The 14,928-nt window shown below is 57.4% G+C and overlaps 2 protein-coding genes across 2 annotated transcripts; one reads left to right on the plus strand and one right to left on the minus strand.

Moving 5' to 3' along the window:
- Positions 1-118: 118 nt before the first annotated feature.
- Positions 119-5,770, minus strand: LOC118702069 (CMRF35-like molecule 5). Its single transcript, XM_036407678.2, has 4 exons — positions 5,731-5,770; positions 3,684-4,013; positions 2,268-2,439; positions 119-357 (listed from the first exon to the last, which is right to left on the minus strand). Exons 1-4 carry the CDS (start codon positions 5,768-5,770, stop codon positions 237-239), a joined length of 663 nt encoding a protein of 220 aa, XP_036263571.1. The 3' UTR covers positions 119-236.
- A 1,444-nt stretch (positions 5,771-7,214) lies between these two features.
- LOC118702068 (CMRF35-like molecule 5) lies at positions 7,215-11,384 on the plus strand. Its single transcript, XM_036407677.2, has 3 exons — positions 7,215-7,254; positions 8,776-9,105; positions 10,975-11,384. The coding sequence occupies exons 1-3, from the start codon at positions 7,215-7,217 to the stop codon at positions 11,382-11,384; spliced, it is 780 nt and encodes a 259-aa protein (XP_036263570.1).
- The last annotated feature ends 3,544 nt before the right edge of the window (positions 11,385-14,928 follow it).

Genomic DNA, 14,928 nt, shown 5'->3' on the forward strand with positions numbered 1-14,928 from the left:
GCAGGTGCTCCGAGGACCCAGGGTGTGAGGGAGCACCCCGCTTTTCCTGTCTCACTTCTTCGATGAAGACCAGGGTCTGGATCTGTCCGAGAGGGGCAGCCGACTGTTCCTGAGGGCCCTCCTCTCTCCGGGAACTACAGCCACTGCCCACCCGCTGATAAGACAGCAGGGGCTTCTGCTAGTCCCGGGCGAGGGTCTCGATGGCGTGGGGACTGCGGTCTCCTGCGAAGACGGATTTATTTCCCCTTGGGGTCCCCCTGGCTCCTGCTCCTCCACATCAGGGCGCACAGCAGGCCCCCAAGCAGGGGCACCTTGATGACAGTCAGGAGCACCACGTGCAGATTGCAGAGCAGGAACCTGTGCAGGGAGCGTGGCCACAGGCATGAGACTCTTCTGGGGCAGCCCCTGTGCCCCTCAAACACCCCCACCTCCCACGGCTCAGACTGGGGTAACAGGCAAGCCCCGACCTCTCTCCTGGCCAGGAAGGCCCCTCTGAGGAGCTCAGTCCTGCTGCCCAAGGGCTAAGCGGCAGGGGCCGCCCTGCTGGCTCAGGCTGGGGACCAGCACCCTTTGCCTGTTTCCCTCCTTCCTTTTGGCTCATCTCCCACAATGCATTGCAGCTCACCCGCAGTCCAGCCAAGCTTTATTCTACTCCTCTCTCCATCCCCGCCTCCTTCGGTACATCCTGCCCATCTAGAAGGTCTGATCTTTGAAGCAGAGGATGCTCCCATTCCCTGTAGGCACAGCTATCTCTGTGCGGCTCTGACCACCCTCTAGTGAGGTGCACTTGCTCACGTATCCTTCTTGGTGGACACCTGGCGGAGTGAGACAACTGGGGCCCGGGTTCCTATCCGGGTACAAGAATCTGATCCCCTCGCCCTACGCCTCATCCCCTGTCCCTCAGCCTGCCTGAGCAGGGTGAGTCATGCTGATGTCACTGACCGTTTTCTGGAGGGAGGGAGGGAGGGGGTCACACGTCCTAAAAATATCCACTGCGCGTTCTTCACAACTCCTGCTCCCTGCGGCACCCAACCCCCCACCCCCAATACCCCTGTTTCCTCCTGTGCTTCTCCAGCCTCGATAAAAGCCCCGCCCTCTGCACCCTCCACTCGACAGAACAGCCGCTCTCCGAACCGGACAAAGCCGGTCCTGAAGCCCCGTTCAGGCTCAGCACTGAACCAACTGTCCGGCGGGGTCCAGCCCCCAGGAATGGGACCCAGGAGGGAGGAAGGGGCTGGGCTGGAGCAGGAGAGTGAGCGCGTGGAGGGCGATCCTGAGAGGCTGGCGCCCCGGGCGAGAAGGGAGCCTGACCCTGGATTTCGGGGAGCCCACCGGGCTGTGATGGGATGGGTGGGGGCTGGGGGTGTGTGCTCTTCGATGGGAGACCTCATAGACTGCCCTTCGGGAGCCCCACGAGGGCGCGCACCTCAGGGTGATGCCCTCAGCCTCCCACCCCTTCCTCTCATCGCTCCAGCCTGCGGAGGGAGGAGGGCTGGAGCAATGAAGCATGTTTCTACCCGGGACTGTGGCAGAATAATGATCCCCAAAGACGCCCTCACCCCCAGGACCTCTGAGTGGTTACGCTACGTGGCAAAGGGGCATTCAGGCTGCAGGTGGACTTCAGTCACTAACCAGCTGGCTGAGAGGTGAGGAGATAGATTATCCTGGGTTATCTGGGTGGATCCCAGGTAATCACCAGGCTCTTTGCAGGTGGGCGATGAGGCCACGAGCCAAGGAATGTGGGTGGCCCCTAAAAGCTGGAGAAGTTGGGGAACAATCCTTCCCTGGGCTCTCCAGAGGGACTCCGCCCTGCCAGCACCTTGATGTTAGCGCAATGAGCCTCCCTCCAGACTTCTGACCTCCAGAACTATAGGACAACAGCGAGCTTGTTCTAAACCACCGAGTTAGCGGTGATCTGTTACAGCAGCCACAGGACACTAATACAGCGTACCTTCCTCCTAGCGCACTTGAGGCTGAACCCCCCACACTTCCTCTTGCTTCCTGGAGGAAGGAGGGGGGAACCAGAGGGAGCCAGAGCCTGAAGCCCGTTGAGGGCTTTGTTTAGGTTCCACGTGGGGAAGGGGGTGGGGGGCTCCTTAAGCCTGCAGAGGACAAAGGTTGCCGTGGAGGTGCAGTGCAGGCTCTGCTGTTTCTCTCCTGCACGGGGCACCTCAGAGTGACGCCTTGGGGGTCCCTGACAGAGCACCCCTATGGGGGCAGTCACAGGGGGCGGCGGGGAAGGCCTGCAGGGACCCAGCTCTGCTCACCTGGTGAGGGATCTGGTGAGAGCTATGCTGCTGTTGCTGCTCTGGGCGATGGGAGGCGAGGCTGCCAGACTGACCGATGTGGTTTCTGTCACAGATTCAGCCGTGTACGGTGACATCAGTTCAGTCATACCTGTTGTCTCCAGTTCAGCCGGGTGTGTTGTCACAGGCAGAGCTGCATGTGTTAACAACATAAGTTCAGCCATGTTGGTTGACACAGGCCTAGCCGTTTTGGGGACCTGGGTACAGGCGTGTCTGCTGTCTGTGCGTACGTTTAGAGGGAGCGAAGAGGGGGTTGTTTCCCTGATTCCCCAAATGGAGACAAGACCACAGGCTCAGGAAGTGGACCTGGGGGAAGGGCTACCACCTGATTCTCCTTCCGGGTCTCTGACCCCAGGGGAGCTCAGGTACTTCCGGGCCAGGTGTGGCTGAGCCCAGAGGCCCTGTCAGGGCTCAGAGGCAGCCCCTGCCCCATGGTGAACCCTTCCCTTCTGCCACTAATGCGCTCAGAGTCCCTTGCCCCTCCTTTGCTCTTAATATGTTTTCTAAAATTGATTTTAGAGAGAGGGGAAGAAAGAGAAAGAGAAAGAGAGAGAGAGAGAGAGAGAGAGAGATCAATTGGCTGCCTCCCATATAGGCTCCAACCAAGGATCAAACCTAAAACCTGGCCTAGCTGCAGAATGAAGGGTCCCGGGTTCAATTTAGGTCAAGGGCATGTGCCCGGGTTGTGGGCTTGATCCCCAGTAAGGGGTGTGCAGGAGGCAGCCAATCAATGATTCTTTCTCATCATTGATGTTTCTCTCTCTGTCCCTCTCTCTTTCTCTCTGAAATCAATGAAAATATATTAACAAACAAACAAACAAAAAACCTGAAATCTAGTTATGTGTCCTGACCAGGAATTGAACCAGTGACCTTCTAGTGCAAGGAACGATGCTCAACCACTAAACCACACTGGCCAGGGCTCCTTTGCTCTTATGGAGCCAGAGGAGGGAGAGGAAGGGAGGGGAAGGGGTGGGCAGGGAGAAGACTAGTTGTCCAGTGGCTGAGGCAATCGGATAAGGGCTTTCCAACACCCCACTCCTCCCTGCACGGCCCACAAGGCCCCGGGGTCGGTCGGGCTGGGTCTGCTCTGAGGATAGAGGCAAAGCCCGAAAAGCCTGGAGAAGAGGAACCTGGCTCTGGACAAGCCTGCCCACGTGCAGCGGTCCTTCTCTGCCCCCTGGTGACACTGGATGGAGGCGCACAGACATGCTGAAGCTGGCTCTTCCTGTCACCAGACTCTGCGTATCCCCCCAAGCTCGTATGTGAGCACACGTGTGGTCTCCTGCCTCCTCCCCACCTGTCAGTGCAGGCAGAGGGAGCCTTCTGCCTGCTCCAAGGCCGGCCCCAGGCTCCGAGGACCGGAGGGGCGAGTCCTACCTGGACCAACGTACACGCGCACTTGGTGGCCCAGGTCGGTTCCTGGCCTATCGATTCCGCACCAGTAGGCATCCTGGTCGCTCGCCCGGAGCTCCTCCATGGTCACGGTGAACAGGTTCCTGTGGTGGTTGTCCTGGATGGACATGCGGCCGCTCCTCACCATCCAGTCGGACCCCGTGGTCTTAAGGAGGGTGTGGCAGGAACCCCAGGCCTCTCCGCGGCACCACCACTTGGAGTAGCTTTCATAGCCTGGGTCATAGTGGCACTGGATGGTCGCCGAACCCCCTCGGGGACCGCTCACGGACCCCGGGCCGGACATGGAGAAGCAGCCTGCAAAGCAAGCCCAGCTCGCACCCCTGCCCGCAGCCAGGGCTGGCGGGCTTCGGAGCCCGCCCCGGGCCACCGGCAGCTTCTGGGCCCTCACACCCGCCTCCTGCTTGTTCCTCAGTCCCCGGCAAGGTTCCTTTTCCGGTCACCTCTCCTGCGAAGGTCCCTTTGGGATCTGAATGCCCAACACTGACCTCTGCCCGCTCCCCCCGCCCCGTTCCTGGGATCCGCCCCCCTGCACTCCTCCTCCCCCACCTGCCCTCAGGCCGCAGGTTTACTTCTCCTCCTCGTCTTTAATCCTCACCCGAGGGCATTTTTCCACTGGTTTTCAGAGAGTGGAAGAGGGAAGGAAAGACGGAGAAAAACAGTGATGTGAGAGAAAGATCCACTGGCTGCCTCCTGCATCGGCCCTGACCAGGGCCTGGGCCAGGGAGAAGCCCGCCACCGAGGCACATGCCCTTGACCGGAATTGAACCCGGGACCCTTTGGTTTGCAGGCCGACACTTTATCCACTGAGCCAAACTGGCTCCACCCGCAGGTTTATTTGTGAATCCTAGAGCGATGAGTTTACATATGGGCCTCCTCCGTCCCCTGCACACCTAATGCCCTCACCCTCTGACTCTGCACAGGGGACAGAGCTGCAGGAAGTAAACACACACTCACACACTCACACACACTCACACACACACACTCACACACACACACACTCACACACACACACAGTCACACACACACACACACACTCACAGCACACTCACACACACACACTCACACACACTCACATACAGCACACACACACACACACTCACAGCACACATCATAACACTCACACACTTGCAATCACACACACACTCACAGCACACACTCACACACACACACTCATAGCACACACGCACACACACACTCCCATACACTCACACAGTCACACACTCACACAGTCACACAAACACACTCACACTGTTTTCCTTTTTACCTTGAAAACCATGCTCTTTGTGTCTCCAGACCTTGGCACAGCGTTCCCTCCCACCGAAGGTTCTCGGCGTTGAAGGAATCAAACCCTTACCCCATCCCGCCAGGCTCAGCTCACGGATCCTCTCTCCTAAGGTTCCCAGATTCTGTGGCCAACACAGCCCTCCCAAAGCCGCAGGACCATTTTGTCCATTCTCCGTCACTGCCTGACCTCGCTGGATGACCGTCTGGCCATGGTCCCAACGGAGCCGAAACTGGGGCAGCGGGTGAGTGGCTGGACCCACGGTCCAGAGCGCCTGCCCACCCTGGCCTCGCTGCCCATCCCTCCCTGGACTGAGCGCTTTCCTGGAGGCTTCCCCGCTCCAGCTGCAAGCCCACCAGCTGCCAGGCTTTGAAACCACCCAGACCCTGAGCCCCATCGTGACTAGATGGGTCTGGGCCGGAGCCCGAGCATCGGTGTTCCTGAAAGCTGCTGAGAAGGATTCCCCACGACCCATCCATCTGGTCCACAGCGCAGCCCGGCTGAGAGACACTGGCCGGAGGGGCCCTTGTGTTCGCTGGGTTTCTGTTTCTCTCCTGCACCTTCAGAGCCCCTGTGAGGGAGCAGCGCCTCGGTTTCCACTTCACCCAAAGGGGCCTGGATGCTGACAGGGCCCTGCCAGTAGCCCTGATTGTCCCGTCCCCCGGGACAGACCCTCTGGCTTCCTGCCAGCCTCGTCACCCCAGCTCCTGAGACCCCGGCCCCACTCACCTGGGACGATGAGGAGGAGCAGGGGTGGGAGCAGCCACATGATCACCGCCAAATGCCAGTGCCCTCCTGAGCGGAGCCAGGCCCTCAGTGCCCTCAATTTGTCTAAATCATAACATTTTGTTTCTCTCATTGACTTCCCTTAAACTTCCATCTTCCGTCACTTCCTCATTTCCTTAGGTAGCAGAAAGGCAGTGTCATCATTTATGAGCACATGGCTCAGTGTCTCCAATGCTTTGGGGGAGGCAAAGCAACCAGGCCTGGCCAGGGTCCATCTGGAGTGTGTGTGTGAGGAGCTGAGAAGGTGGCTGCAGGCACAGCTGCAGGGCGAGCAGCGGCCCCCGGGACGAGCCCAGAGCTCGGGTGAGGGAGTGACCGACCCGTGCTGGGAGTGCCCGTTGTGGGGGACGCAGCCCTCCGGGCTCATTCCCAGTCTGGCCGAAGGGACAGCCCCATCCTGGCACCACTGCAGGCAGCCCCACCACAGGCCACTCAGACCCCCATCCTGCCCTGGGCCATTGTCTCCCCTGAGCTGGACCCCCTATCTTCCCCCACCTCTTCCCCTGCCCCCCCCGCCCACCAGCCAGAACAGCTTCCTTTCAGGTCCTGAGTCACTCTCAGGCCTTGGGGACATGATAGGGAAGGAGAAGTGGCTTTCTGTCTTCCATGCCTTTTCCCCTACGTCTCTGCAGTTCCGCTGGCTGTGGCTCTTGGCAAACTCACTGTGTGGACACGGCTTATGCTGAAGAGCCTCTCCCCGCCCCCTCCAGAAGCCTCCTCCCTCCTTCTCTCTCACCGGTCCTCTCCCTCTCCTGCTCCCCCCCCTCCCACCGTCCCCCCAATCTCCTGGAGTCTGTCCTAGAATCTCTTGTCTCCGGGGAGTGTCCCTTCCTGGCTGTGTGACATCACCTCTGAGCACAGGACCGTCCCAAACACTCCCTCCGCCACCCCACCTCCTGGTCGCTAATCGGCTGTCACTGGCGATGCTGAGAGCCCACAGCCAGTGACACATGCAAGGGCGTGTGGGAAAGCATCCAGGACAAAAGGAGGCTGAAGCCACTTCTTCCTCATAACATTGCCAAGGCCCTGATCACTGCATCCTCCCCAAAGGGCACTCCCAGCGTGAGTCAGTCACTCCCCCACCCCGAGCTCTGGGCTCTTCCCGCCCCGCTGCTCGCCCTTAGCTGTGCCTGCAGCCACCTTCTCAGCTCCTCACACACACACTCCAGATGGACCTGGCCAGGCCTGGATGCTTTGCCTCCCCCAAACCATTGGAGACACAGCAGCCACGTACTTGTAAATGACAACACTGCATGTCTGCTACTTAAGGAAATGAGGAAGTAACTGAAGATAAAAACTTAAGGGAAGTAGGTGAGAGAAACAAAACACAATGACTTAGACAAATTGAGGGCAGTGAGCACCTGGGCTCCGCTCAGGAGGGCACTGGCATTTGGCGGTGACCAGGGAGGGAGCCCACAGGCAGGATCATGTGGCTGCTCCCACCCCTGTTCCTCCTTATTGTCCCAGGTGAGTGGGGCCGGGGTCTCAGGAGCTGGGGTGACGAGGCTGGCAGGAAGCCAAAGGGTCTGTCCTGGGGGGCGGGACATGTCAGGGCTACTGGCAGGGCCCTGTCAGCATCCAGGCCCCTTTGGGTGAAGTGGAAACCGAGGTGCTGCTCCCTCACAGGGGCTCTGTAGGTGCAGGAGAGAAACAGAACCCCAGCGAACACGAGGGCCCCTCCGGCCAGTGTCTCTCAGCCGGGCTGCGTTTGGACCAGATGGACGGGTCGTGGCGAATCCTTCTCAGCAGCGTTCAGGAACACCGATGCTCGGGCTCCAGCCCAGATCCATCTTGTCACGATGGGGCTTGGGGTCTGGGTGGTTCCAAAGCCTGGCAGCTGGTAGTGCTTGCAGCTGGAGCGGGGAAGCCTCCAGGAAAGCGCTCAGGTCCAGGGAGGGACGGGCAGTGAGGCCAGGGTGGGCAGGCCTGCTGGACCGTGGGACCAGCCACTCATCCACCTGCCTGAGTTTCGGCTCCGGTGGAACCAAAGGCCAGACCGTCATCCAGTGAGGTCAGTGCAGTGACGAACACGCATGGAGTCATATCACAGGGAGGGAGACCATGAGGCTAATTCTGGGCTGAATGTTAAGTCCTTGGGTAGAGCTGGCGCTGGATGCTCAGAGAGGACAGGGTCTAGGGGGGCAGGGACACTGGGCTGCCCAGCTCTGCTGCTTCTCGTCCTCCCAGGTGAGCAACCAGGGAAGGGGATCCACAGCCTCGGGGCGGGTTGCCCTGGGTCCTCCTGGCTCACCCCGGAGAACCTCCCATCTCTAGGTCTGCACCCATGAGGGCTCATGAGCTTGTCCCTTTTCTCACTTTTTAGCTCTTGCTTGAATCCTTTCTAGTAGGTTTAAGAAAGACACACGAGGCTGTAGCTTCAGTGCTTTTATGTTATAAGATCACTTGTTCTAGAAAACTGGAACTGAAATGTATGGCGAGTCAACTAAGAACATAGGATCAGTGTGATATGGATTTCGTAGTTGGCATCACTGCTTTGGTCAAGGTCAAAGACCCTGCAGCCGGGGTGCTTCTATGGAACCATTAGACCCACTAGGAGCGGCCTCTGCACAGCCAGGGGAGCGGGTGCAGCAGCTGGACCTCCTGAGGCCACCAGCGCAGGTCAGGAGCAAGCACACTCGTGTGGAAATGGGTCCCCTGGCACCTCCTCCCCAAGAGACCAGCTTAACCCAGAGATGCCGCAAAAGGACAACGATTTAGGAGCCACAGGGAGCAGGAGGGAGTGAATTATAGGAGGTAATGATTGCTCAGAGTCAATGCCTTTGTTTCCTTGAGCTCTGCTGTTGCTCTGAGCCAGTGGCACTATGAAGGACAAAGGTCTGCATTGTGGCAGGTGAATTACTTCTTTGACTCTGTCCCACTCATCAGGCCTTGGACTTGTTGGAGCTGCTCCAGTGCAGGTGGCTGTGGCTCTGGTCTCGGGGTAGAGATGAGGGTGTAAGATGACAGGTACATGGATTTGTTTTCCAGGCTCATCAGTTGACATCTCGGGTCCAGAAGCAGTGAGAGGTCTGGAGCAGGGATCGCTGACTGTGCAGTGTCACTATAAACCAGGGTGGGAGGCTTCCAAGAAGTGGTGGTGTCGAGGGGCTGATTCCGGCAACTGCAAGACCCTTCTTATAACCAATGGATCAGCGTTTGGGATGAAGGAGCGTGTGTCCATCACAGACGATAAGAGAAACCACACGTTCACTGTGACCATGAACAAGCTCAGGCGAGAAGATACAGACACTTACTGGTGTGGGATCGAGAGAACTGGACGTGACCCTGCGGTCCTTGTTAAAGTGACCATTGACCCAGGTAAGAGCACATGCATGTGTGTCTGTGTCCTTTCAGGGCCTGCTCTGCCCTGGTCCCTGAGGTCCCTCTCCAGTGACTGAACTCACTCAGATGAACTGCCACCGAGGGGGTTGGTCCTGAGGTCTCGGGGAACCCCGGCTGCTCACGTGGGTTGGGAGGTGCAGGGCTTCTCTTACAGGCTCTTGGGGCTCAAGATGGGATCAAGCCTTTCTGGGCACATTTTTCCTCCGCACAGCTCATCGCCTCAGTCCATTGCCCTTAGAGACCACGGGGATGGCCCCAGGTTTAGCTCATGGGCAGAAGGAAGCCTCTTCTGTGGGAGCCAGTTCCTGCCAAGGCTTTCCTGGCACCTCTGGTGCCCTGGTGTCCCTGCTTTTCCTGAAATCTCATCATGAGCCATTGACACATCTGTGCTCAGAGACACTCTCTTCCTAAGACCTTCTAGAACAGACGCTCCTGGGAGATCTGGGTGTGAACAAGTGTATGTGCTGGGCTCTGCTCCTGCCCACCCTCGGACAGCCAGCACCAGCTCCCAGCGCACTTATGGCCGGGAGGGAACACACTCACAGCGCCCCTACCACACCTGGAACCTGGGAGGCCTGGATAGCTGCCAAGAGCAGCATCTTCCTCTTCTCACGGGACCTCCAGAAGGATCCTGAGAAGGAGGTATCCCATCACAGAAACTTAAAAACTTGTCCAAAGCTGACCCCCAGCTGCCCTGGACCTGAGGCAGTCCTGGGCCCCTTCACCTTTCTATGGCCCACAGCCAGCGACACACGCAAGGGCGTGGGAATAAGCAAACAGGACAAAATGAGGCTGAAGCCAAAGACCACTTCTTCCTCATAATGTCCCCAAGGCCCGGAGTGCTGCGTCCTCCCCAAAGGGCACTCCTAGTGAGAGTCGGTCAGTCCCCCACCCTGAGCTCTGGGCTCTTCCCAGGAGCAGCTGTGCCCGCAGCCACCTTCTCAGCTCCTCACACACACACTCCAGATGGAACCCTGGCCAGGCCTGGATGCTTTGCCTCCCCCAAACCATTGGAGACACAGCAGCCACGTACTCGTAAATGATGACACTGCCTTTCTCTCACCTAAGGAAATGAGGAAGTGACATAAGGTAAAAATTTAAGGGAAGTAGGTGAGAGAAACAAAACACAACAACTTAGACAAATCGAGGGCAGTGAGCACCTGGGCTCCGCTCAGGAGGGCACTGGCATTTGGCGGTGACCAGGGAGGGAGCCCACAGGCAGGACCATGTGGCTGCTCCCACCCCTATTCCTCCTCATCGTCCCAGTTGAGTGGGGCTGGGGTCTCAGGTGCTGGGGTGACGAGGCTGGCAGGAAGCCAGAGGGTCTGTCCCGAGGGGAGGGGGGTGGTGGCAGGACACATCAGGGCCCTGTCAGCATCCAGGCCCCTTTGGTTGATGTGGAAACTGAGGCGCTGCTCCCTCACAGGGGCTCTGTAGGTGCAGGACAGAAACAGAAACCCAGCGAACACAAGGGCCCCTCCGGCCAGTGTCCCTCAGCCGGGCTGCGGTATGGACAGAGATGGACAGATTGTGGCGAATCCTACTCTGGGTCTTTCAGGAACACAGATGCTCGGGCTCCAGCACAGACCCACCCCGTCATGGCGGGGCTCAGGGTCTGGGTGGTTCCAAAGCCTGGCAGCTGGTGGGGCTTGCAGCTGGAGCAGGGAAGCCTCTAGGAAAGCGCTCAGGTCCAGGGAGAGACGGGCAGCGAGGCCAGGGTGGGCAGGCCCACTGGACCGGGGGTCCAGCTACTCATCCACCTGTTCACAGTGCAGGTGGCTGTGGCCCTGGTCTCTGGGTGGAGACGAGGGTGTAAGATGACAGGTACATGGATTTGTTTTCCAGGCTCATCAGTTGACATCTCGGGTCCAGAAGCAGTGAGAGGTCTGGAGCAGGGATCGCTGACTGTGCAGTGTCACTATAAACCAGGGTGGAAGGCCTCCAAGAAGTGGTGGTGTCGAGGGGCTGATTCTGGCAGCTGCAAGACCCTTGTTATAACCAATGGATCAGCGTTTGGGATGAAGGAGCGTGTGTCCATCACAGACGATAAGAGAAACCACACGTTCACTGTGACCATGAACAAGCTCAGGCGAGAAGATACAGACACTTACTGGTGTGGGATCGAGAGAGGTGGACATGACCCTGCGGTTTCTGTTAGAGTGACCGTTGACCCAGGTAAGAGCACATGCATGTGTGTCTGTGTCCTTTCAGGGCCTGCTCTGCCCTGGTCCCTGAGGTCCCTCTCCAGTGACTGAAGGTCCCTCACTCGGATGAACTGCCACCGAGGGGGTTGGTCCTGAGGTCTCGGGGAACCCCGGCTGCTCACATGGGTTGGGAGGTGCAGGGCTTCTCTTACATGCTCTTGGGGCTCCCAGGACCTCCCCAAGATGGGATCAAGCCTTTCTGGGCACATTTTTCCTCCGCACAGCTCATCGCCTCAGTCCATTGCCCTTAGAGACCACGGGGATGGCCCCAGGCTTAGCTCATGGGCAGAAGGAAGCCTCTTCTGTGCGAGCCAGTTCCTGCCAAGGCTTCCCTGGTATCTCTGGTGCCCTGGTGTCCCTGGTCTTCCTGGACTTTGGGGCCCAGGCTCATAGCTGATGTTCCCACTCCTTGTCCATATGTGATCTCTGCGGGAAGGAGGCCCAGCATGGGTGGGGTGCTGTGGTTCACTCCTGAGGTCTGGTCTCCATATACAAATAGTTGCATTCTGGGTGCCTGAAATCCCATCAAGAGCCATTGACACATCTGTGCTCAGAGACGCTCTCTTCCTAAGACTTTCTAAAACAGATGCTCCTGGGAGCATCCAGGTGTGAACAAGTGTATGTGCTGGGCTCTGCTCCTGCCCACCCTCGGACAGCCAGCACCAGCTCACAGCGCACTTATGGCCAGCGCCCCCACCACAGCGCCCCCACCACACCTGGAACCTGGGAGGCCTGGATAGCTGCCAAGAGCAGCATCTTCCTCTTCTCACGGAACCCTGAGAAGGATCCTTAGAAAGAGCTACCCCATCACAGAAACTTAAAAACTTGTCCAAAGCTGACCCCCAGCTGCCCTGGACCTGAGGCAGTCCTGGGCCCCCTCACCCTTCCAGGGCCTGCTCAATGTCCTCTTGGACCTGTGCCCAGACTCGACTGCTTCTGAGGCTCTGAGGCTCCCAGTAGCCAAGGAGATACGAGTGGTCCAGCAGTAGATCCCATCCCAAGGCTCCCTTCCAGGCCCTTCAGGCGAGGGCAGCCCACATTCCTCCCTGGCTCCAAGCTATGTGCAGGGCTGTGGGTGGATTAGCAGGAGAGTGGAATGTAATCTGTTCTGTATGACACCCAACAACTACAGTGCTGACCTCCACCCCCACCCTCACCTCCACTGTGAACACATTCACAGATTCCCCAGAACACACCACTGGCTCCCCTTCTGTGACCAGCCACCACTACGATGGCAGGTAAGTCAGCTTGGACGGTGATGTTCCTTCTGGCTCATTTTCCCCAACTTCTCTCACACAGACATGGGGCGACCCCCACGGAGCTCAGAGCGTGGGAGATGGACGAGCAGGCGTTCAGGGCAGAGGCCATGGCCAGGATGTGTGGGCACGGGTTTCATGGGGCCACAAGGCCCTTTGGTCCAAACTCTGGGAGAACAGGAAAGGTCTGGGGAAGCCCTTTTCCCCCGGTTACTCTTTTCGCAACAGCTGTGATCCCTCTAGGCCCTCGTGTCTCTAGAACCCCTGGCAGCTCACGGAGGACGCTCCTGTGTGTTCTTCTGTTCATGTGTTGACATTGCCCGTGACCACTTCAGGGGGAGGGAACAGGCAGATGGACATACACGTTCCTATTTACAAAAGAAGAAACTGAGGCAGGCTCATGTTTCCCAGTTCCGCAGTCACAGAGCTTTCTGGAAGCTGAGAGGCCTCTTCCGTTTCTCCCCTTACTCCTCCTTGGCCCTCTCGCTTTGCCTTTAGATCTGCTGTATCTTCTGCTGCTGGGCCTTCCCACAGTCTCTATGGGACATCCGTCTTTCCAACCCAGGGGGGCCTTTGCCCTCTCCCATTTGCTCTCTGCTTTGAGGGTTGCTTTCTACCGAACTACTTACTTACTTTTTAAAGCATGTTCTTAATGATTTTAGAGAGAGAGGAAGGGAGAAGGAGAGAGAGATAGAAACATCAATGACGAGAGAGAACCACTGATGGGATGCCTCCTCCATGCCCCCTTCTGGGGATTGAGCCCACAAGTTGGACATGTGCTCTGGCTGGGAATAAATTCAGCAACCTTTTGGTGTTTGGAACGACACTCAACCAACTGAGCCACACCAACCAGGGCCGAACTGCTTTTAATAAGACTATGAAGCAGTTTTTAAATGCAAGAATCAAAGCCAGATATAAGTGCCGATGAGGACTTTTGCTCACATTATGGATAACTCACTCATTAATCAACAAAGAACTATGGAGGCCCCCTCATATCCAGCACCAATTTAGGGAATGCAGGGGGATAGGAGGGTGAACAGAGTAATCAAGCTGTCTGTCTGCCCTCCAATCAAGAGATGGTTAATGTAGCAAATAGAGCTAAGTAATTAACTGATGGATTTATTTTATGACTTTCTGTGAATTGTGATGAGTAAGAGATAATCCTTATATACATCAGCTCGGGTGCCATCACAAAGCAGTGTCAGCTTAAACAACTTTCTCACGTTCTGGAGGCCAGAAGTCTCAGTCAAGGTGTCGGCAGGGTTGGTTCCTCCCGAGGCCTCGGTCCTTGGCTTGTAGACAGCCATCTTCTCCCTGTGTCTTCCCATGGTTTCCCCTTATGTGTGTCTGTGTCCCAGTCTCTTCTTATAAGAACCCCAGGCATTTCCTCCCAGAGGAGCAAGCCAAGGTGAGAAGAGTTAGGAATCAGAAGAGAGAGTAGGTGGGGGCCGGTGGGGGCCATTATCAGCCTGGGATCCCACACTCTGGGCACAGGGTATGCTGGGAAGAGGGGTCCTGGGCGGTCGCTCACTTCTGTCACTCTGTCCCTCCCGCAGGTTCCAGCTCAGCAGCACCCACTTCCTGCTCTTGGTCTTCCTGAAGGTGCCCCTGCTCCTGAGCATGCTCAGTGCCGTCCTGTGGGTGAACAGGCCTCAGCGGAGCTCGGGGGAGAGGCAGAGTCAGCCCCGCTCTGAGAACCAGTAGCTCCCATGTTCATCGGTGTCGTGTCTGACAGTAAGAAACTCCAATGGAAGGAAGATTGTCTAATTGTGAAATGACGGTGGACGGCAGGAACAAGGGAACTGCTTTATTTCTCGGTTTGCACAATTTCATCACGGTGTTGTGTTTCTGTTTCCCAAGGGCTCACGGGTGCTGTATTTCATAAGTTCTTGTGCATCTGAGAGTGTTTGTTGCCGAAAGCAACGATCCTGGGTAGAGAATCCCCAGAGGATCCTGTCTTTTCTGGGAACGTGTAGATTTCCCTTCACGGCCCCTGGGATACCATGCTGTGGTGACATCGGAAACCAGCCTCTTCCCTTCATATTCGCAACTTACTCCCTCTGATCCGGGGTCTTCCCTGATCGGAGCCCACGTGATTCTATCTTTGTCCTGGAAGCTCTGTAGCTTCAGGAGGTTCCAGGTGTGGGTCATTAGAAACCCCACCCCCTCCACTGGGACACTGTGTGCGTTTTCAGTTGCAGATGGAAGGGTTTCTTTATTTCAGAGTCATTTTAAATTCCATTTGATCATTTCTACTTGTGGCTTATTTTTCTCCTCCTTAGGGAGCATTTGTGGAATGTCCTTCCTCTGTCTCCTGCTGTGTCTGCCTCTCCAAACAT

This window comes from Pipistrellus kuhlii, unplaced genomic scaffold, assembly GCF_014108245.1.
Source record: "Pipistrellus kuhlii isolate mPipKuh1 unplaced genomic scaffold, mPipKuh1.p scaffold_m20_p_37, whole genome shotgun sequence".
Lineage (NCBI taxonomy): Eukaryota > Metazoa > Chordata > Mammalia > Chiroptera > Vespertilionidae > Pipistrellus > Pipistrellus kuhlii.